The sequence below is a fragment of the Grammomys surdaster genome, unplaced genomic scaffold (genome assembly GCF_004785775.1).
Source record: "Grammomys surdaster isolate TR1022 unplaced genomic scaffold, NIH_TR_1.0 184, whole genome shotgun sequence".
In the NCBI taxonomy this organism is placed as follows: domain Eukaryota; kingdom Metazoa; phylum Chordata; class Mammalia; order Rodentia; family Muridae; genus Grammomys; species Grammomys surdaster.
This window is the reverse complement of record NW_021604629.1, coordinates 3,712,889-3,735,871: the sequence shown is the minus strand read 5'-3', so window position 1 is coordinate 3,735,871 and position 22,983 is coordinate 3,712,889. Positions and strand designations below refer to the sequence as shown.

At 41.1% G+C, this 22,983-nt stretch overlaps 1 protein-coding gene and 1 pseudogene across 2 annotated transcripts in view; one reads left to right on the top strand and one right to left on the bottom strand.

Annotated features, from left to right (window-relative positions):
- The first annotated feature begins 1,963 nt into the window (after nucleotides 1-1,963).
- The window catches only part of Sbf2 (SET binding factor 2), a 307,253-nt gene continuing 286,233 nt past the window's right edge, over nucleotides 1,964-22,983 (top strand). For both annotated transcript variants that reach the window (XM_028768018.1, XM_028768017.1), the window contains exon 1: nucleotides 1,964-2,052. In XM_028768018.1, coding sequence (XP_028623851.1) covers nucleotides 1,998-2,052 — 55 coding nt within the window. In that variant the 5' untranslated portion in view covers nucleotides 1,964-1,997. The remainder of the gene's footprint in view (nucleotides 2,053-22,983) is intronic.
- LOC114621653 lies at nucleotides 20,440-21,189 on the bottom strand (annotated as a pseudogene).

Below are 22,983 nucleotides of genomic sequence, written 5' to 3'. Positions count from 1 at the left end.
AGAGGAAGCCAGAAGAGGGTATTGGATCCTGTGCAAATGGAGTTACAGATGGTTGTTAACTGTCCCAGTGGCTGCTGGGAATCAAATCTAGTCCTCTGAAGGGGAGCACAGTGCTCTCAACTGCTGAATCATCTCCCCAGACCATATCCCAAATTAAAAAAAAAAATTGAGGAAAAAATCCCCACAATAATTGTTCAAAAAAAATTGTACAGAGTCATATGGTATCCATTCCCTACTGGCTATCTTCAGAGAACACAATCAGGGCAGTTACAGGACAACTCTGACATAATAGGGAAGGACTTTCTACCATGGCTGTTCAGCAGTGGAATGGGCTGTCTCTAGAGGAAGGGAGATTACTCTTTACTGAAAAAGTAGAGGAAGAGCTCCCAGGGAAGTTACTGGGAAATTTTCTCTATGAGGTGTGGCAGGCTGTTCTGTTTGCTTTAATTATTTTGAAAACTAACCTAGTTTTCATCACTGCAGGTATGCTGATCCCGTGTGATTAAAAGGAGGTCCTGAGTTAAAAAGTACCCCTTCCCTTTCAATTCTTTTAGCATAGCCCAACCCTCTCAGACATGTGCTGAAAGGTCTGGCCATTTGCTGTCAGTATAGCTTAATGGCAGAAGGCTTGCCTAGCATGTATGAGGCCCTAAGTTCAATTTCCAACGCGGAAGCGGGAAAGGGAACACTGGCCCAGAAAAGAGAACTAGTCAATCAGAGCAGCTGAGACGGTGACCCTTTGGACTCTGAGTCCACAGCTCCAGTCACTAGTTTTCTGCTGGTCTTTGGCAGAGGGTGTGTGTTGCACTAAGCACGTTAGAACCTACTACATACAATATATTAAGGATCAAACCTTCAGTGAATGATGGCCTCATGAAGATCATTTCTAAACCACAGGTTCTGAAAACTTCAGTCTTAGTTCAAATACATAGTCTGCTACTAAAACTTCATGATCATTAAGAAGTAACAAAGTAAAGTAAAAAAAAAAAAAAAGTGACAAAGTAAACTCATTCAAGTGTGCCAGACAAATTAGAAAACATCAGTAGGGGATATTTCTTAAAAACGCAGTTGACCTCTGGACTGGATAAAGAGCCCTACGAATGCATTCTGTTGTGAGTTTGCAGTAGCGCAACTTGAAGTTAACACCTGCTTCGGCCTGAAGAGCCCTGAGACAGTGAAAAACGCAGTGAAAGTCAGGCGGGCGGGGCTCCCCAGGGAGAGGCCAGCCCATTTCAGGAGGATCCCGGGGATGCCCCTGTTCCTAGGTGGAACAACTCCCTGGGGCACTCAGAGGGAAGCCCAAGCTGACCGCCCCCAGCCCAGGCAGCCCTGAAACTAGAGGCGCCTCTGGAGATTGCGCAAGTCTTTTCCTCCCCCGCCTGCTCGGTGGCATGTTTCTAAAATTCCCATCTGCACAACATAAACAGGAAACGTGCAGCAAAAAGCCTTGGCGGTGCAAATTCCAAGCTTCCAGCCGAGGGCGGGAGAATCTCATCCGTGCTGCCGGTGGCAGCAAGCAGCAGCAAAGAACAAACTTTCCAAGTGACCCCGCGCCCCTCCATGCGCTTTTCCCCAACTGCAAAAGGGAGATGGCGGAAGGAAGGACCCCTGCTCCAGGAAAATAAAGAACAGGGCGGGAGTGGGGGGCGTTGAGGCAGCAGCCGGGCCTCTAAGCGCCCAGCCTCGGTGGCGGCGCGTGGCAAGGCCGCGCCCGGCCGCCCACTTCCCGAGCCGCGTGTCCGAGCGGCCTCCGGCCGCCGCGTGGGCTCGCGAACACCGGGAACCGGGTCGTCGAGCCCTCTCGGGTGGGGCGGGGGAAGGGCGGGCGCGAGGTGCGGCGCAGGCGCAGTGCGCTCCTCGGTTGTCAAACATGGCTGAAGCGCCGCTGCTACCGCTACAGCCGCTGAAGGGAAAATGCTGAGCTCGCCCGGGCCGGGTGGGCGGCGGCGGCGAGGGCGGCGACGGGAACCCGCTTCCCGGGCGCGGCGGCGGCGGTCATGGCCCGGCTGGCCGACTACTTCATTGTGGTAGGCTACGACCACGAGAAGCCAGGTAAGGGTGTGGGGCGGGCGCCGCCCCCGGGCTTCGCCTCCGCCCCCGGCAGCCGTCCAGTGGGCTCGGCGGGGCCGGGCGTCGTGGCTGGGAGGCGGGGAGGCGGGAGGGCCGGGTCCCGCGGTGGAAGAGCGGCGGGTCGACTGGTGTCGGCCTTCGCGGCGCGGCCGAGCCTGGCTGCAGTGGGCGTGTGTGAGGGAACTATCGGACAGCGGTCGCGGGGCTAGGCCGCGGCGGTGCGGCCGGGGACTGGCTGGCTGGACCTGCCCGCGCGCCGCCACGCGCTTCTGTGGAGGCGGCTGGCACCCGGGACCGCGCCCTCGTGCCGGCGGAGCTGGGAGGGCGGGAGCACACTGTACGAGGTTCCTAGGGATACACTGTGTCCTGCATCCTGAATAAGAGTGACGCTGGGGGCAGTCCTCCCGGAAAGGAAGTGCAGAGAGTCCAGCGCTGCCTCCCGCCGGCCCTCGGGGGGAGGGGGGCGCTTGGACATTCCGGCCGAACGCCGGGTACTTGGAAAGGCCCAAGGATCCGAGCACTTTGAAACATTTCTAGGAAAATTGTTTCAGGACGTTTATGTGTCGGCATCCCAGAATGAAATGACTCTTTTTTAAGTAAAGAGAGCCAGGCAACCACTGCAGGTGCTCTCACTCGGCTTTCACGTGTTTTGATTGTTCTCTTTATTCGTCCGAGAATTTTTCACAAGGAACAGTTTGGCAGATACATTGCTTTTTACACTTCGATGGACTAGCACAACCAGGACTATACAGGGTTCATGCACGTTTATTTTCATATTTGTATCTCTTTGTGTTACTATGTATACATAAGCGGGATGTAATAACAAGGTTATTGTAGAGAAGGGGAAGCTCTTTTATTTCAGGGTAATTTCAGTCTCACTTGAAAGGAATCTTTAGATTCCAGCCCTGCAGCCTCTTCCTTGTCCCAGGAGGTGCTTAGGTTGTGCTTTGCTGATTGTTAGTCATTTGTAGCTCCAGCATACCATTGTTTTGCCCACCTCTTTTTATAACTTACCCCTAAGAATTTATTTCAGAGAAGGGATCCTTAACATTCTTTTCTCACCACTACCTAACTGAGGTCACTTAAGAGAAGCAGATAAAGGCTCTTGCTGGGCAAGCCTGGAGACCTGAGCTATGAAAAGGTGCAAGGCAAGAACTGATTGCCCCGACTTGTCTTCTGACCTTCCTATGTGTGCCCTAGCATGCATGCCCACTCCCACCATGAACACACACATAAATAAAAAGAGAAGGCTTCGGGCTGTATTTAGAGAGTCTTCTGGCTGCTCCAAAATGTCATGTCCTTTCTTAGTAAATTTTCAGTCTCTTACGAAGATGACATAGTCTGTCAGTCTGGTAAGATTGCCAGTGTGGAGAATCAGTTTTGTTTTTCACCTTGTTCCATTTTTAGTTACATCGTTCTTCAGCCACAACAATTTTATTTTATTTTATTTTATTATTTTATTTTATTTTATTTTATTTTATTTTATTTTATTTTATTTTATTTTATTTTATTTGAGACAGGGTTTCTCTACAGAGCCCTGGCTGTCCTGGAATTCCTATGCAGACCAGGCTGGCGGTAACTCACAGATATCTGCCCTCTTACACCCACAACAATTTTGAAACAGTAACAAACTTGAAAACGTTGCAAGTACAGTACATAATTATTGTTGTTTTATTTTATTTTTTTGGACATTTTAAGAGGAAACTGCTGACCTTATGCCCTGTCACTCAGAATGGCTTATTGTGAATTTTACACAAACAAGAACATTGATCTACACAATGACAGTGCAGTTATCAAAATAGGAAATTCATGCTGACCCAGTGTTTTACTTAATTAGGGTTTTGTTGATTATGCTATTACATGGTTGGTGGAAGCAGTACAGTTCACTGCTGCATTGTTTCCTTATCTTTTTGGTGTCACTCATAGGGATCAGTTCCTTCATCTTGTTCATGGTCTTGTGGCTTTTAATGATTATAGGTCAGTTACTTTTGTATAATGTCCCTCAACTTGAGACCTCTGTGCTTGGTGCATATACTTGGGCCAATGTATCACAGCAGTGGTGCTCACTGTGTCTCGTCAGGAAGTACATGCTTTCCCTTTGATTGCCTGTGATCAGTGTCTGCCAGGACAGAGTTAATCTTTTTTTTTTTTTTTTTTTTACCATGCTCTAATCTCCCACTTAGGGTTGCTCCCTTTGAGGTATCCTCCTCACTCTCAGTTTCTTTGCATTTTAATGCTCCGACCAGGCCAGTTTGCTCCTCCTGCTTTGACCGGGTGTCTCTGGTGTCTCTGACACTCGGGTATCTGGCTTTGGCCCTTCTGGGTTTCCCTGTCAAGGAGCCCCACCTCTATCCTATGGGCACTATAACTACTCTTCTTCCCACACTGAACAAAAGGAAGATTTCTTTCTTTCTTTTTTAAAAAATGCAACTCAGAATGTTGCATAAATTATAATCTCAAGTATGGTCTATACTTTTTCTGTTATATTTTTGCATAATTTTTATTTTATTCAAGCATATTTTTTTGTGCAAAAATTTATGGTAACAGTTGAGTGGTTTTAATAAACTGTATACACTGGTGTAGTCACCACCACAATCAAGATATAGAACATTTTCTTCTCTATAAAAAGTCTTCTTAAGCCCTTTTGCAGTCTGTTTCCTCCCTAGCCTCGGGTTGTTGCAGCTCTGCTTTCTGTCTGTATGTTTTTGTCCTTCTAGAGCGGCACAATAATAGAATCAGATAGTTTTAAAGAGATGCTTGGCTTATTTTCTACTTAGACTCATGCACTGACCTATACCCATGTTGTATTTGTTAGTAACTGTCTCCTCGAACTGCTCCCTTTCCCTTCGGTGCTGAGGACAGAACCTGGGTCCTCACCCATGCTAAGCTTGTGCTCTACCATTCAGCTATCCTCATTGCTGAACTGTTCTGTTCCTTTCCTTTCTTTCACTTTCTCCCTCTCCTCTCCCCTTCCCCTGTAGCTCAGGCTAACCTCAAACCTGTGATGTAGTTAAGAATGACCTTGAAGTTCTCATCCTCCTGCCTCTACCTTCAGTGCTATGATTACAGGAGTGCATCCTCATGTCTTGTTTATGTGCTGCTAGAAATGGAGTCTGGGGCTTCCTGCATGCTAAGCAAGCACTCTAATCAGCTGAGCTGTGTTCCCAGCCCCAGACATACATTGTTTCTTTATATTTTGTGTAAAATACAGTTTGTTCATTCATTCATCAGTTGGTGGATATTTGTGTTTTCAGATTTTGGTTATTATGAATAAAGTTGATATTTGAGAGGATTTTTGAATATTGGCATGTTTTCATTTTTCTTGGGTTAGAACTGAAAAATTCTTAGATCATGGGCAAGTATCTGCAAGTTTATATGAAATCGTCAATGTGTTCTCCAAACTGCCTGAGCTGTATAGGATAAAAATCTACAAAGTTTTTTTTTTTTTAAACCAGAAGTGAAACATCAATCTAATTGATTTTCTAACCTTTATTATACAACTACTTTCAGGAGTTAATATGGTTTTATTAACCCAATTCTCTCTAAAAGCTAATCGGATTATGATAATATGATGCTTATGGATGGTGATATGAAATTTGTGTGTTTAATATCATGGTGTTTCTGGTATTATTTAACCAGTACATTACTGTTAGTTTTAAAGTGTCTTTGCCATTAAAAATAATTTTAGTTGAATTATTTTTAATTAGAATACTTTCCCTGTATTTCGTGTTACGGGTGTGCATGTGAAGGTCAGAGACAGCGTTCCAGAGTTCCTTCTCTACTTCTAGCTCGTGGGCTCCTGGGATGAGATTTAAGTCATTAGGCTTGACAGCAAGAGCCTTTATCTGTTACAGGCCTCCATCTTGCTGACCCCAGATTTTTCTTCTTTCTTTTTTCAAGACAGAATCTCACTGTGTAGCCCTGATTGTCATGAAACTATCTGTGTGGATGGCACTGACCTCAAACTCATAGAGACCCACTTGTTTCTGCCTCCCAAGTGCTAGGATTAAAGGACACACACTCACACTCGCACACACATAAAAATGGGGAAATCTGAGGAAGAATAGTGGTTTCTTACATGAGACCAGCACCTTACAGTGCTACTGTACTTACTGTAGGATGCAACTTGTCTGTTGAGGGAAATGAGGTAGAGGGCTCCGTGGTATTTGTTATTCCTTTAACTGTTGGTAAAGCTACAACTGTGTTAACCTAAAAGGTTCAGAAACCATGAAGAGGGTAAAATAGACCATTAGTATCTTTATTTTTCTTAATATTGATTAGATAAGGAAGTTCTTAGTCTATACAATTTCAGAAAAACATAATTTTCAATTATAGAATTATATTCCTAAGGATCAATGTTATTGACTTTATTATTGTTGGACACTTGCTGTTTTCCAGCCATGTGCTTTTTATGCTAATACTCTAATAAGAACAACTTAAAAATCACTGATTTTTTATGACAGTTTGATTTTGATAATGTATTATTTAAAACTGTATTTTTCAGTTACTAAAGTGCTTGTTGCACATTCACGAGGGCCTAATTCCCTAGTACCCACATACAAATATCGGGGTTCAGTGATACACCGCATCTGTAATCCAGTGCTGGGGAGGCAGAGACAGGAAAATTCCTGGAGCTTCCTGGCCAGATGTTTTAGCAGAATCAGTGTGCCTCAGATTCTGTGAGAAGCCCTGTGTAAAGAAATTAAGTTGATAGCAACTGAGGAAGACGCCATGTCCACCTCTGGCCTCCATAGTCATACACACACATACATTAGGACCACCCCCTCAACCTTCATTTTACAACTTTATATTTGGGTGATGGTGGAATAATTAGGAAATATGATTTGTCTGTAAAAGACAAAGTTACTTATCCAACTACCCTTTTTTTACTGTAAAAGTAAATTTGAGTGCTGAGTTCTCTATATGCTTTTGTGTTTACTTTTTGTCCTACTGTTTTAGAAGTAACCTGTTTAGCTGGGTGTGATTTAGTAATAGAGCTTTGATCTAGAACGCACAAAGTCCTAAAGCTTAAGACGCGGTACAGGCAAAATTATTTATCTAGAAGTTATTAAACTAGATTAATTTTAGGTTTAATATTCATTTAAGGTTCTGTATATTTTTAAAAATCAATCTACTTTAATGTATTAAAGTATTTGAAATGTTTTGTAAGTTAAGCAATGTATTGCATGTGAAATAAACAAAAGATAATTTTTTGCATAAGTGAAATATTATGAGACTGAATTTGTGTGTGTGTGTGTGTGTGTGTGTCTGTGTGTGTACATCACGGTGTATGTCTAGAGGTCAAGAGGACAACTTCCTGGAATGTGTTCTCTCCTACAAAGTATGTTCTGGAGATTAAACTTAGATCGTCAGACTTGGTGGCACCTTCTGAGCCATCTCAGTGGTTTCAAAAATGTGAGTTCTTGAGAATCAAGAATTAACAGAAATATTAACTTAAGAGTCAGTGAGCTGGAGCTAGAAGGACTAGTGTGAGGAGACTTAGGGGCACTTGCTGTGGAAAGAAGGGCATGGATGCTCAAGTTAGAAAGCTGAAATCAGTAAAACTTAATGATAAATTACTGTGAGAGGTGAAGTACGAAAAGTAGTTGAGAATTACAAAGATCCTAACTTGAGTAATTGGTGCATAGTGCAAGCTGGGAGAAATACCAAACTTAATTTTGGATATGTTAAATATGACTGTCTTTAATCAAGATAGAACTATTATTTGGGTGTTTAAATACATGGGGCAGGAATAAGACAGGTGAAGATTAGACATTTATCTGACAATTATCAATAGCCTGGTGTTTGTCAGGCAGGAAGAGAATGCATAACTTTTGAGCAAAATTACATTCGGTGTGCTGGGAAGTGGCTGTCATTTCAGTTGAGGATTTAATACTGCTCCCCTGACACCTTCTGAGAGTCTTTTATGGGTAATTACAGCCACTCTCATTAAGATGCTAAGAGCCACATCATGCCCTGAAGGACAATTCTGTAATACCTTCCAAGTGAAGTAGGAAAAGACAGAGCAAGTAGAGACTAACCATAAAGATCCAGGAGTCATTAGAACAGATAGAGCTGTGGCAGTTGTGTAGATGTCCTCAGAAGGTTGACATAGAGATGGGAATAAATGACTAGGGGCCAGGTTTTGGAGAACACCGTTGCTTAGGGGATGAAAAGAAAGGAGCAACAGAAGGGCATGGTATGTTTGGAAGAGATCTCCAGCACTCCCTAATAAATGCTATTTTACTTGTAGGTGGTGTGAGCCCTCATTTTTGTCTGGTTACCTGGCTGTACAGAAGAGAAAGATTGTTTTAAATTTAAAAAAATTAAGATTATTTTATTTATTTATATTTCATGTGTACCTTCTTTTTTTTTTTTTTTTTTTTGCCTGTGTGTGTGCAGTGCCTGTGGAGGCCAGAAGAGGGCATCAGCTTTCCTTGAAGCTGTTTGTGAGTTGGGTGCTGGGAATTGAACCTGTCTATGTCCTTTGGAAGAGCAGCAGTCTGTATTGTTTGTTTGTTTGTTTGCTTAGAGACAGGGTTTCTCTGTGTAGCCCTGGCTGTACTAGAACTCAGTCTATAGACCAGGCTGGCCTCAAACTCAGAGATCTGCCTGCCTCTGCCTCCAGAGCACTGGGATTAGAGCATTCACCACCACACCTGGCTTAATTCTGTTTCTTAATGATGTATTACATAATAGGTAGAAGTTAGTTTTCCACCATTGGGGCTGCTATAACAGTATAAATTTGGGGGTTTAAAACAAAAGGTGTTTATTCTTTTATAATTTTGGTGGGTGGCTCTGAAGTGTAGGTGTCAGAAGTCCTTTGAGGACTTCTAGGGAAGAGTATTCATCTCTTCTAGTTTCTGATGGCCCCCAGTGTTCTTCAGCTTATGGGTCCATAATTCTATTTTTTGCCCTCTCTTCACACGGCTTTGTTTGAGTCTTCCTTCCTTCCCTCTCTTCACACGGCTTTGTTTGAGTCTTCCTTCCTTCCTTCCTTCCTTCCTTCCTTCCTTCCTTTCTTTCTTTCTTTCTTTCTTTCTTTCTTTCTTTCTTTTTTTTTTTTTCATAGAAACAATTTCTTTGCTCAGCCTGATGGTACATGTTTGTAATCCCAACTATTTAGGAGACAGAAGCAGGGAGATAGCAAGTTCAAGGCTTTTATGAGTTAAAGAATGAGTTCAAGGCCTGACTGGGCAACTTATTCTCAAACAAACAGACAAACAAACAAACAGACAAAACTAGAAAATGGCTGTGGCTATAGCTGAAAAGTGAAGCACCTGTTAAGAATGTTTGAGGCCCCAGGTTCGATTCTCAGATCTGGGTGTTGGAGAGGATTAGGAGGCCTTGCTTTGCTTCTTTTCCTCTTCTCTCCCTTCCTCTCCCTTCCTCTCCCTCCCTCCCTCCCTCCCTCCCTCCCTCCCTCCCTCCCTCCCTTCCTCCTATCCTCCCTTTCTTCCTTCTTTTTCTCCCTCCCTCCCTCTCTTCCTTTCTTTTTCTTCTCTGAACTAGGGATTGTACTTAGGAAAACACATTCGCCCCCCCCCCCTCCCATCTTTCACCTCCCTCCTACTCCTTCTCTTGAGGACTAAGTAAACATTCTGACACTGAGCTAATCTCCAGCCCTGTTTTTTCTTTAGCCAAAGACTGTTAGGATAGCTAGTTCTGCTTGTCAGGTTGACTCACCTGGGAAAAAGAAACCTTAAGAATTGCTTCCATTGGATTGGCCTGTGGGCGTATTTGTATGGGGGAGGGGCTTTTTTAAATTGCAAAGTGATGTAGGAGGGCCCAGTCCATTGTGGGTGGTACCATTCTTAGGCTGGTAGGCTTGGGCTTTATAAAGAAAGGTAACTGAACAAGGTAGTGAGTGGTATTCCTTCATTGTTTCTTGCTTCAGTCCCTGCTTTGAGTTTCTGCCCTGTCTTCTCTTGGTGATAGGTTGTAATTTGTAAGCCATATAAACCCTTTCCTAAATTACTTTTGGTCAGTGTTTTATCACAGCAACAGAGACCCAGACAACTTTTAAGTGTGCATAGAAAATTAGTGAAGTGACGTGTAAAACAGGTCTCAGTGGTATAAGGTGCTTTCCGTCTTAGGAGCAAAAAGCACAAGACTTAACCCAGTATTCAGTATTTCCCAAAACCAGAGTAGCTCTCTTTGTATTCTGTAAGTAGAAATCAGGAGTAGGTACCATGTCCACTAGAATTAGCTTTCAGGAAGAAAACACTTTATTTAGTGTTGAAGTCTAGGGAATATGAGATTTAGAAAAGGGACCTTAGGTAGACTTGACAGTAGAATGATCTGCTGGCCCCATGTAGGGTCTAGATACTGTCAGACATGTTGAAATACGATTTTTCTCATATGACAACAGACAATAGAGTAAGTAGGACAGTATCCCCTTAAGAGATCCCATCCTGGAAAGGAGTAAAGCTAGACCTAACATGTAGGCTCTGTTACTCCTTCCCAGCAATGCCTACTAGAAAGGTAACCCCTTGGGGAAAGGCCAGCTTTACTGGAAAACAGGTGAATGCCTTTGATTGCAAACTGCTGGCCCAGTCCCCTTTTTTTCTTCTCTCTTGTCCTAGCAAGTTGTGTGACCTGTTTACTCTCTCTTTTGTGTGTGTGCCATCTATCTCTTTAAAACATGACACAGTAAATTACAGGTACTTTCTGATTCTTTTAATAACATGAAACACCAGCCTCTAAAGTTGACAGTGTCAGGAAAGCCCCTGCTTGGAATAGCCTCGCTTGACCTCAGTGCTTCAGTTCCATTTCTTCAATGATCTTGTAGAATAACATATTTCTTTAATTCTGTTCCAGGTCTCCCTGAACCAAATAATCTTCCCTTTATTTTCTGAGGCAGTGCTAAAGCAAGGCTGCAACACTGAAATACAATTTTCTAAATGGTAAAACAAGGGTGATGCCGCTGGAGAATACCTTTTAAGTAGTTGGCTAGTTTGTTAGGTCTAGCTTTACTCCTTTCCAGGATGGGGTCTCTTAAGGGGCTATTATCCTACTTTATTTTCTGTTACTGTGTGACAAAAGTTATATTTCAACATGTCTGACAGTATCTAGACCCCACATGGGGCCAGCAGAACATTTCATTACTGTCAGGTCTATCTAAGGTCTCTTTTCTGGATTTCATATTCTGGTCAAAGAGCAGTCTGATTTTTGAATAGTTGTCAGAAGTATGCCTGAGGAGGTTTTTATTCCCTACTCTTTCTGTAGTACCTGGGATTGAACCAGGTTGAACCAGGGCCTTGTGCATACCCAGCAAGAGCTTTGTCACTGAGCTGTAGCTCCAGCCCCCATACCTTACTTTTAACACTACCAACTGGACTGTCCCAAAGTTAGCACTAAAAGGGACTCGAAGATACAGTGGAATGGGGTGGGATATCTTTGTTTTTGTACCTGTTTGCCACCCATTGTCCCAGCATTGAGAAAACTTTGGTGTTATCTGGAAACATGCTCACAACTTTCATGTGCAGATCACAGTTCAGCTGAACAATCATCATAGTTTCTATTTTTAATGGAAAAATATGCTTTATAACACTATGAATTTATAATTATATTTAATTGACATAATCTTTTCTATTTTAATTTTAATCTGAAAAAATAATGATACCATTTTATTACTCTGTCTGCATGAAGTTAATGCAGTTTTTAAAAACAATAGCTTGACTCTAGAAGCATCTAGATTGTGCAATGATTGATTTGTGTAGCTAAGTTGCAATGGTTTTGGAAAGCTGACATATCCTTTCTGCTGTACTCCTGTAAAGCAGGAAAAAAAAAAAGCCTGTTTTTTTTTTTCCTTCTCTTTTTCGTTTTTGCTTGTAATGATTAACAGGTTAGGCCAAAACAAAGCATTCTCTTATTTTCATAGTGCATAAAAGTAATGTAGGGGTCAACTTTAAATGTATAATTCTATACTTCATCTTATCCAAAAGGCTCAAAAGCAGCGTTAAATATGTAATTCTGATGAAATAATGTGATAAAATCACTGTTTACCAAAGGTTGGTTGTACTTGTGGTCATGAGGTTTGAAACTATTTAAGACATTGTTAAGAGACGCAAAGAAATTGTATGAGTAGTTGATCATGGTTGGTAAGTAAGCCTCAGCTGGAGCCTTGCTGTTCTTCTAAGGAGTCAAGATTGTACACCCTGGTTTTGCTAGAATCATTGCCTTTTTCTTTTATGGTCATGGCCATCCCAGTGGAGATAAAGTGGTATACATTGTACCTGCTGACATTTTTAAAAGATCTTTTCTGAGATTTTTTTTGTGTGCATTCATATATATGTGCATTCAGATATGTATGTTTGTACGTATATACATTTGTATGTACATATATGTATATTATTACTTCTTATAAAATAAGGTCATAGAATCTGCTCCTTTATGCAGTCTATACTAACTGCATACTTAATACCTTCTTTTGACATTGTATATATTATACAACAGCATTAAGTTTTATTAGCTAAGTGTCTGATTATCATTTAAAATATATAAAGTTTAGGTCTAATGAAGTTGAAAATGTGGGGTGAACCCATGTGGTCTGAATTTGATTACTAGTTTTGTCTCTAAATACTTCTGGCCTTAGACAGGTTAGCTAATTGTTCTGTTTCTGCATTTGCAAAATGAGGTAATAGTGACTAGTAGTATTTACCTCCTAGATTTGCTGTAAAGAATAGTGAGTTAATTTTTGTAAGTGCTTAAAATCATGTCTGTAGTGCAGTTACAATGTAAGCATTCATTCATATAAGTGGAACTGCTGGGTCAAATGATAAGTGTTCACATGGAAGTCAATAAGTTTATACCTAGCATTGCTGGTTTAGAGAGGTTGTATGTGGCCTCAGGCAAAGTATTAGTCCTTTTTGTATAGTGTTGTCCTCTGACCACAACAGATAACTGTTTTTATTGGAGCAGCTATGACTACTAAAAACCCCTAAGATCAGGCTTGCTGACTGTTGAGGTTCTCTCAGAGGACATAGAAAGAGTGGTGTGGTCATTGGGCCCTTTCAGAGACTTTTGCTGTTCACTTCTGCATCTTGCAGTAGTAGTATGTGGTTCTACTCTAAGTGCATGGTGTATTCTGAGGTGCAAGTGTGTATGTATATAAATCTAGAGACTACGTAAGGTTAACTGAAGGTGGAACTCCATCTGTGCAGCTGTGGGGTAAGACTTTTGGCATTGTTGGCTGCTTTGAGGTCACTCATGCTTTCTGTAAGTCAGCTCAGTAAACCTACTTGTTCCTTAAACTGGACTTTGGTGGAGTAATGCTTTGGTTTGTCATTGGTGCTCTATAATGGGGGGTTGACATCTTTTTGCCTCCCCAGAGAAAAACTTCTTGCAACAAATGCCAAGGATGGTTATTTCCCTCCTTAGGTTTCTTCTTTTGGAGCAAGCAAAGACTCTTTCTTTGTACTGACATGACAGTAATACTAAGATGAGACTGCCAAGGAATATTCTCCCTGATACATTTCAGGATTCTGAATAATTACAGAGCCTGAGTTAGAATGAAAATGGACACAGACTTTTAGAAATATCTTTTATATGTTTAGTTCCAGCTATGTCTGAAAACCAAAAGAATATTTTCAATAGTTTTTAGGTCTACACTAAATAGTCATCCAGAAAGATTTTGCTAATTTAGCAGTATAGGAATATGCCTGTTTCCTTTGTGGAGATTTTAACTAGGAAACAAAAACCACCACTTAATAGGAGCTAATAGGTAAGCAACAGCATAGAAAACTTGAATTTCATAAAGATGAGGACAATAAGTGTTTGGACCAAGATCAGACTTTATGTTTAATTCATATTTATATTGGAAACATTAAAGATCAGTACTTGCAGCTGGGTAGTGGTGGTGGCACACACCTTCAGACCCATCACTTGGGAGGGCAGAGGTGAGCAGATCTCTATGACTTTGAGGCCAGCCTGGACTACACAGAGAAACCCTGTCTCAAAAAAAAAAAACCAACAAAACAAACAAACAAACAAACAAACAAAAAAAACCCAAGAAAACAAAAATTGTTTTTTGTGTTTGGTCTTCATTGTATCCAAAGGGTTTTTGTAAACAGAAATATGAATTATAAAAATTTCAAAGTAGTTGCCTAATTTATTTAGATTGCAAGAGAAGCCATGGTCCAGATATATCCCAGTATTCTCGAACTAAAGAAATTTGAGAAACTGGAAAAAACCCCAGTTGTTTCAGCAGAGTTAGTGTTATTATTTTAGCAGACTGACTATTGAGTAGATAGTTGTAGACCTTTCTTTCAGTGGTTTGTTTAACAGATTAACAGAAAATGTTTCTATCTTCCCTGGTAAAGAAATGCTGGTTCCACTGATGAGACCATTACACTCACGCCCTCTTTCCTTTGATCCCTAGTTGCCCTTTATGTACCTTATTAGTTGACAAGGTTAATTAGTTGATTTGAAGAAAACACAGCTTGTTTGTAAACTTGAAATCTCAAGGTAATTTTCTTCCTACAAAATACTCTATTATAATATTCACTTAAAATACAGAATTAAGATTTGTAATGAAAAATTACTTAAAGAAAATTAATAGTTTCAGAGCAAATTTTCAAGTGGAACACCCCCGCCCCCCCCCCCCCCGGCAAACCCTGCTTGTAGGTAGTGGTACCTGGTTGTAGATACAAGTGCATCTTTTGTATTTTTCTCAGCCAGAGCTAAATGTTTGTAACTTTCAGAGAGAAATCAAGTTTCGGAACAAACTTGGAAAATAACAGTAAGAAAATTAGTTTGCAGTGGAAAGTAGCAGTTAGGACTGGAGTGGATTTTATGGATGCTTTATGTAATTGTCCCACATGGTCTGCCCTGGAATTTGAAAAGAATGTTACTTGTTTTCATCTTGAGACAGATGTTCTACCAAATGATTTTAGCTCAAGTCAACACAAACCCATAGAATATTAAAGGTAGTAAAACTTTTTTTCTCTTTTGAAGCAAGAAGAAACAACATAATTTGGTTTGAATAGTGAAAAACAGAAGAATTTTGGAAATACAAGTTAGCTATTGCCAAACAACAGCAACAAAAACTGTTTTCTCAGAATGCTGTCTCATTTTCACATTGCATGTCTGAAGAATTTGGCTGTAGAAAACAGAAGAAAATGTGAAGAGTAAATATAGCATTGGGTCAAGTTGTCACAGCATGAATTAGATTACAGAATATCCATTTTTTAGTCTTTTAAAAATGTGTGAAAGATGGAATGCATAGTTCCAACTAGAAATGCATAGTATCAGATACTGTTAACTGATCTAATTTAGTTACAATTTTACAACCAGTATGTAGTTGAAGATAATGAGACTTGAAACCATTAGGTAACTTGTTCAAGATTCTATAGTTGGTACTGGTGATATCAATAACAGATCCTGCAACTCAATTCCATTAAGGCAGGTCTTTCCCGTTCATTTCCTGTTGCTGTCTTCCCATGGGCAGTCAAGGTTCTGAATTTTTTCCTGCCACATACTGTTTACTCATCCTAGAATATAACATCAGAGTAATCATATGATATATACTTGTGTTTTGCAAGATTTCTTTCACTCAACTTCCCCTTTCCTCTTTTTAGATATATCCATTTTTTATTAGAATTTTGTCTCTCTTTCTTTTGTATTATTTTATTGTATGAATAAGCCAGTTTTGCTTACACATTCTATTGACAGACAAATCAAATGCTATAGTGACAATTTTGGCATTTTGGGGCTGCTTCAGATTGCCCACAGCAGCTGACTGTGATTTTTCCTCATGCTTTAGCAGGGGCGTGATTTTGCCAGCAGCAGATAGTTTCTGCAATTGTGTAACATTTGGAATTCTGGAGACTTTTCAGAGGGTATTGTAATGCTAGGAAATGGAGAGGCTGAGTGAGTTGTTGGTTAGTTGCTGTTGTCTCTGTTGGTTGCAGTTTGTTAAGTAGTCATGAGTGAAGAAGAAATTAGATATCATGATAGGGAAGATCAGACTTGGCCCAAGGAACTTGATGCACCTAACCAGCAGGAAGTAGCCCCCTTTCCTTTTTATCCTGTTTTTCTCCTATCTAGTGTTAGGGGATTGACAGGGTGGGAAAGGGTGGAAGAGAGAAAAACCTGCAAAGTAGCAAAAGACTGGTTATAAACTGCTCTTAGTATTTGGCTAAAATGAATTTTAAAATCTTGGTATTAATATTCTTATGTGAAACAAAGAGTTTTCCGTTTCTCCTGAGTAACCTGTCCATTGAATTTCTGGTCTTAGGCCATTGTAGGTTTCTTTTGATATGAAATGGGCCTGTCTTTCCCAGAGCAGATATACCATTTCATACAGTATCTGGGAGTTGTAACAACACTCTCATCTCATCAGGTTGTGGTTGATAGTCTTTAGCATTTCTGGAATGCACACTAGCATCTCTTTTTGCTTTTAAATTTCTAGATTTCTCTTACAGTCAACTGTGTTGGTAATTTGTAAGACTTGATTACCATTTTATTATAGAATTGTTACTTTATATGTGGTACTCCCCAAATATTGGCTGTTTTTTTCCCATACCAAAGTGTTCCTTAGTGTTCAGAAAATTACTTTACAAAGATGCATAATAATTTAGTCTTATAAAACAACAATAATATAGATTAACTTTATTAGTACATAATGGGTGATGGAGGCATATTAGTTAAAAAATTGTGGATGTTTTACAAAAATAATGTCTTTAATTCCAGTCCCAGGGGAATCTGATGCCTTCTTTCCTCAGTGGCACTTGAACTCACAAGTACATATAAGCACACACCAAGCACACAAACACATAGTTAAAAATAAAATCAGTCTTTAAAAGATAATTATAAGCCAGGCGGTGGTGGCGCACGCCTTTAATCCTAGCACTTGGGAGGCAGAGGCAGGCAGATTTCTGAGGCCAGTCTGGTCTACAGAGTGAGTTCCAGAACAGCCAGAGCTACATGGAGAAACCCTGTCTCGAAAAACAACAACAACAACAAAAAAAACAAAAGATAATTATAAATTATCCTTATTAAGTAAATAACTATTTGTACATAAGAAGTAAATTTAGTATGAACTGGGTATTTTTAGAGTTAAAAGCAGCAAGTGTTAATATGATTACTTGTCTGAGGTATTGAAATTATTATTAAAAGGCTTTAATAGAAGCTACCTGCTTTGTATTTCTTGTTACTATAATTGGTCTGTATATTCACTCCAAATATATTCATATTAGAATAAATAATTTATTATTTTATAAAGATTTAGGTTTTCTTCAAAATTATTTATATTGTGTGAGCTTTAGTTACTTACTATATATATACTATGTATTCTACTGTTGAGCTATATCCCCAGCCCTAATGAGCTCATGTGATCACAGATATTTCATTGATGACTGTTCTAAGGAACATTATATTAGTGTGTGACATAAATGTTCTTCTGGGAAGGGAGGGAAGGGAATTAGGATTAGTTAATGTTACAAAGTACATCTGACTGCCATTGACAGTGTGGTGTGCTTGTTGAAACCGGGCCCTTCCCTCATGCCTGTTTGGCTTGATTTCCACCTGTGCTGTTTATTACATGTGATAATGGGTGAGAACTTACCCTCTCAAAGCTTCAGTTTGCTAATCTGTTGACTTTTCTGTCAAGAGCTCTAGCTCAGAGCCTGACATGGCAAATAATTTTAAAACAGTATGGATTTCTGCTAGAGATTTGTTCCTACTGGAAAACATTTGAATGTAGCAGGACATTCTTCTGTAACAGGAAGTCTGTTCTTATGTGTCAGACTTTGTTTTAAGATGAATATGGAATAAATACGAGGTCAAAGAAGAATCTGAGTTCAAAGTGTGATTTGGTTGGTGGATGAGAGCCCATTATATTTACTTTGTTTTAAATTATAATTTAAATTGTTAGAGCAAATGATATGCCATGAAAACATGCCAGAAACTTATGCCCTTATAATTATTACCTCTAATATATATTGTTTTTAATTAATATAATATCTTATTGTGGTATTTTCATATATAATTTGTTTCTGTTGGTTTCTCCCAATTTTCTCATTTCTTTGTCTCCCCTTTTATCCCTGTACCTTCAATAGTCCCCCTTTCTACTTTTAAGTTATTTTTGAGGCACGGTCTCATTATATAGCTCTGTCTTGCTTGGATCTTGCTATGTAGAACAAGCAGCTGGCTTCCAACTCATAGAGACCTGCCCACTACTGCCTCCAGAGTGCTGGAATGCACCACCACATCTGGCTTCCTGGGCATTTTAATGTTGCATGTGTTCTGTTACCTTTCTCCCCTTTCCTTAAGGCTATTATGTTTTGTATGCCTGGCATTGGGATTTAAGGGAGACATATAAAATGAGTCTACTGCTTGGGGTCTGCTCTGTCAGAGGTTAAGGGTATGGGGTGACAATAGAAGATTATGCTCTGGAGTGAGTTGATTAGAGTGTTAAGCCTTTTATCTAGTAATGTTTGTTTTATAACCAAAATATATATGTGGATAAACTCTGAGACTGAGCTACAACCATAGTCCATCTCTGTAAAATGAAGTTGCAAGATCTTGTATCAGTTGTTACATTCTGCCAGTTTCTCATGCATTGCATTCTTTTTTTTTTGACATGTTCTCTTGGTGGTCTTAGAATATACCAAGTAGACTATACTGGCTGTCCAGTGTAAGCCCCAGGGCTTCTTTTTCTGCCTCTTCAGCACTGGATTATAAATGCATGCCACTATGCCTGGATTTTAAAAATGTACAGGTCCTAGGTATGGAACTTAGGCCCTGGTATGTTTATTTTTTAGACACGGTCTTACTGTGTATCCCTTGCTGATCTGGAACTCATCATGTGGATCATGCTGGCCTCAAACTCTGAGAGATTTGCCTGCCTCTGCCTCCCAAGGGTTTGCATTAAAGGGATATGCCACCATGCCATACTGGTCTTGATACCATTACGAGAAACACAACACCTGGTAAGCAAGCTATCTCTCTAGTCCTTTGTCACACTTTTTATAGGTCCTTCTGTTTAGTCACAGGACCATGATAGGGACTGCCACCAATTGATGTATAAGTAAGCCAGTTACTTTTAAATTGGCCTGATTCAAGAACTCTTACAAAATGAGTTAACTTTGATCATCTTCTTTAGAGAAGTTGAATGCCAGCCTGCAGAGAAGGCAATAAGTCAACACCACAAAACAGTAGAAACCATGTAGTAGAGAGAGCAGTCATGTTAGAAAATAAAACATGACTATAGTCAGGAAGCTGTGACAAGAATCAGTTAATGTTCCTATTGGAAGACTAGATTTCTTTTATCTTGACTAGTTTTCCTATTCAATGACACTTAGTCATGGAGACCATGTGTCTCAGGGTTTCCTTGCTGTGATGGGACAACATGATCATGGCAACTATTATAAAGGAAAACATTTAAGTAGGGCTGGCTTACAGAGGTTCAGTCTATTATCATCATGGTGGGAAGCATGGCAGCATGCAGGCAGACTTGGTGCTGGAGAAAGAGCTGATTCTACATCTTGGTCCACAGGCAGCAGAAGGGGACCGTCTCACTGGATGGAGCTTGAGCTTAGGAGACCTGAAGGCCCACCTACACCATGCCTGCTTCCTCTAACAAGGCCACACCTACTCCAATAAGGTCACACCTCCTAGTAGTGCCACCCCCTATGACGATGCATTGAAATATATGACTCTATGAGGGCCAAACCTATTCAAACCACCACACCATGACACCCCTTTACATAGTCTTCACCTTTTTTTTTTCTTTTCTCTGGCAGACTGGATCCTAGGCCAATGTATCTCCTAGGCAAGTGCTCTAACACTGACCTATAAAACCTACTGTCAGGTTTTTATACAGTAGCAGGTAACTGTGCATGTAGCTCTTAGCAATTGGAAGTAACTCATCCTGCATACTAATAATTCATCCCCCCCCACCCCATGGCAGCTTTATTGAGTGGTAACATGGTCACATCCAGCAAACATGTGTTCCCTCTCATTCACTCACACATACACAGTCTTTTTTTCTCTCTCTCACACACCTACCCAGCCCTTGCCACAGTCCAGTCCAGTTCTCAGCCACAGGGGTGGGGAGCTTTCTCGATTCCTAGGATCCAGAAGCAACAGGAGGCTCAGGGGGAGGACAGGTTCAGGAGTGGTGGGAGGAAGTGTAGGTGCAGAGAGCAGGGGTTGGCTGGGGTGGGACCACCCACTAGACAGCTACACGAAGAGTGAGATTCCCTAGCCCTGGTGGCCTCAGCTTGGCTGCACCCCTTCCAAGAAGCCTTCCAATGTGTGGCAGAACATTCAGGGTTTGGGAAGGGCAGAGTCCCACTCTGTTTTAGTCCTTTCTGCAGGCTGAGGACTGGAAGGCAAGGTGGGCCAGGGAGGTTGTAGGCTGCTTCAGCTTTGGGGCTCCTCCGGAGCCTCACCACCCTCTTCCCCCGCATTGTCGGCTGTCCACAGCATCAGGTTGTTTCTCAGCAGCTGCATGACGAGGGTGCTGTCTTTGTAGGAGTCCTCACTGAGGGTGTGCAGATTGGCCATGGCCTGGTCAAAGGTGGTCTTGGCCAGTGAGATGGCCTCCTCGGGGCTGTTGGCTATCTCGTAGTGGAAGACGGAAGACGGAAAAGTTCAGGGCCAGGCCTAGGTGTATGGGGTTGGTGGACGGCCATCTCCTTGCTGATGTCCATGGCCTCCTGGTAGACTGACCGCGCAGAGTCGATGATGTACTTCTTGTCATCACCAGTGGCCACCTCGGCCAGGTAGCGGTAGTAGTCACCTTTCATCTTCAGGTAGAAGATGCAGCCCTCTGCTTCTCCAGCCCCTTTGATGAAGTGGGAGACCAGCAGGCCTAGCACAGTGTCACATACACCTCTGAGCTTGGTCTCTACCTTCTCCCAGTACTCTTTCACCTCGGGGCCCTTCTCTTCGGACCCCTCCTTGTTGCTCTTCTGCTTGATGCTGACAGGACCCTCCAGGCCGCTCTCTGGCCACCCACCATGTTCTTGTAGGCCACAGAGAGAAGGTTCCGCCCCTCGCAGGAGAGCTCCTCACCCTTTTTCACGGCCCCTTCATGAAAGCTGCCATGTCCTCATAGCGTTCGACTTGTTGGGCCAGCTTGGCCTTCTGGATCAGACAGGCTCTCTCCATGACTCCGAGGATGGACAGACAGGCGGGCAAACTAGCTGCCTTGAGACTAATGCTGGATTCTGCAATAATTCATTTCTTTAATTTCAAAAAGTCTCTTAGTTGACAAGATTGGGCTAACTGAATAGGCAGATGGCATTAGCAGGGCCTTTGCTTTATGGCATTGTTGACTTGGGTGTGACTGAAGTATTTCTTTCTTGTTTTTATGTAATTACCTCATAATTGGAGTAAAGAGACCTGTGTTTTCAATTTTGTCACCTGTTAGTTATATATGATCTTCATTTGTGGGTCACATTTTTCATTTTGTAACTGGATTGGGTCCAGTAAAGTTACACTATGTATCATTATTATAAGCATTCAGAAATAGTCAGGGATGGCAGTAAATCTAAAAAGAATGTATATAGTCAGTCTGTGTAAATGCTGACATACCTATACAGCGGTGCTAGGAAAGCTTGTTAGTGCTCAGTGTAGTGAATTTATGACAGAGGGATGTTTGGAGGACATGTCTTCACAAATGGAATTTTAACTGGCTTGTTTTGCGACCATGCGTTCCTGTTTTTTTTTTCTGAAATATTTGTATTTCAAATATTTATAACCATTTCCTTCATAGAGTTGGACAGATTTATTTTTTAAAAAAGATTCTATTTTTTAAATGTATGTGAGTACACTGTTGCTGTCCTCAGACACACCAGAAGAGGGCATCAGATCCTATTACATATGTTTGTGAGCCACTATGTGGTTGTTGGTAATTGAACTCATGACCTCTGGAAGAGCAGTTAGTGCTCTTAACCACTGAGCCATTTCTCTAGCCCTATTTTGAATTGACACATAAAAATTACATTTGTCAAGTACAATATGATATCTTGAAATGTGTTCATGTTGTAGAATGGCTAAATCATGACTCTTTACATATGTATTACTTCACTTATCTTTTTTTTTTTGGTGGTGAGGTCATTTAAAATCTATCATTTCAGTGATTAAATCAATTTTTATTTAAAGAACTAGAGAGATTGCTCAACAGTTAAGAATTCATTCTACTGTTTCAAAGATTCTTAGTACCCATGTCTGTGGCTTACTGCCTCATGTAACTCTAGTTCCAGGGGACCCAGTGGCTTCATTGGGTACCTGTACACAGGTGCACCCCCCCCCCCCCCACACACACACACTCTCTTAAAAATAAGATAAAGTTTTAGATTTTTATTACATTTTTCTTGGATAATTTTATTTATGTACATATTAAATTTGAGGCATTTTAACCCTTCTACTGTCTTCTCTTATCTTCCAACTTCCTCTGAACCTTTGTTTTCAATAAGCCTCTTTCCATTTTGATGTCTTTTCTTGGTTTTGAGTTAATTATGGTTGCTTACATAAGCATAGATTGGAGTTATTTCCTGGAAAATAGGCAAGTCACAAGTGACTACTGAAGAAAATGACTTTCCCATCACTTGAGTTAATGGCCATTGTGTCTCACTGAGGAGTGAAGAGACTTCTGGAGCCCCTTCCCAGTGCATGCTGAATGATGATGTCGGTCTTGTGCAAGTAAGCACAGTTACCTTGAGTTTCCTAGTATAATGACTGCATCATGTCAGAAGACAGTTTCTCCGCATGCCTCCCCAGCTGCCATCTCTGTGATGTTCCTGAGACTTGAAAGAAGTGATCTACATACACTTTTATGGTCAGGCACTTGACATTCACTTATTCTCTGTACTTGGAATAGCTGTGTGTGGGCATTAACAGCTGTCCACTGTAAAAAGTTTCTATGGTAAAGCTGAGAGCAAATCTATGGATATAGGCACA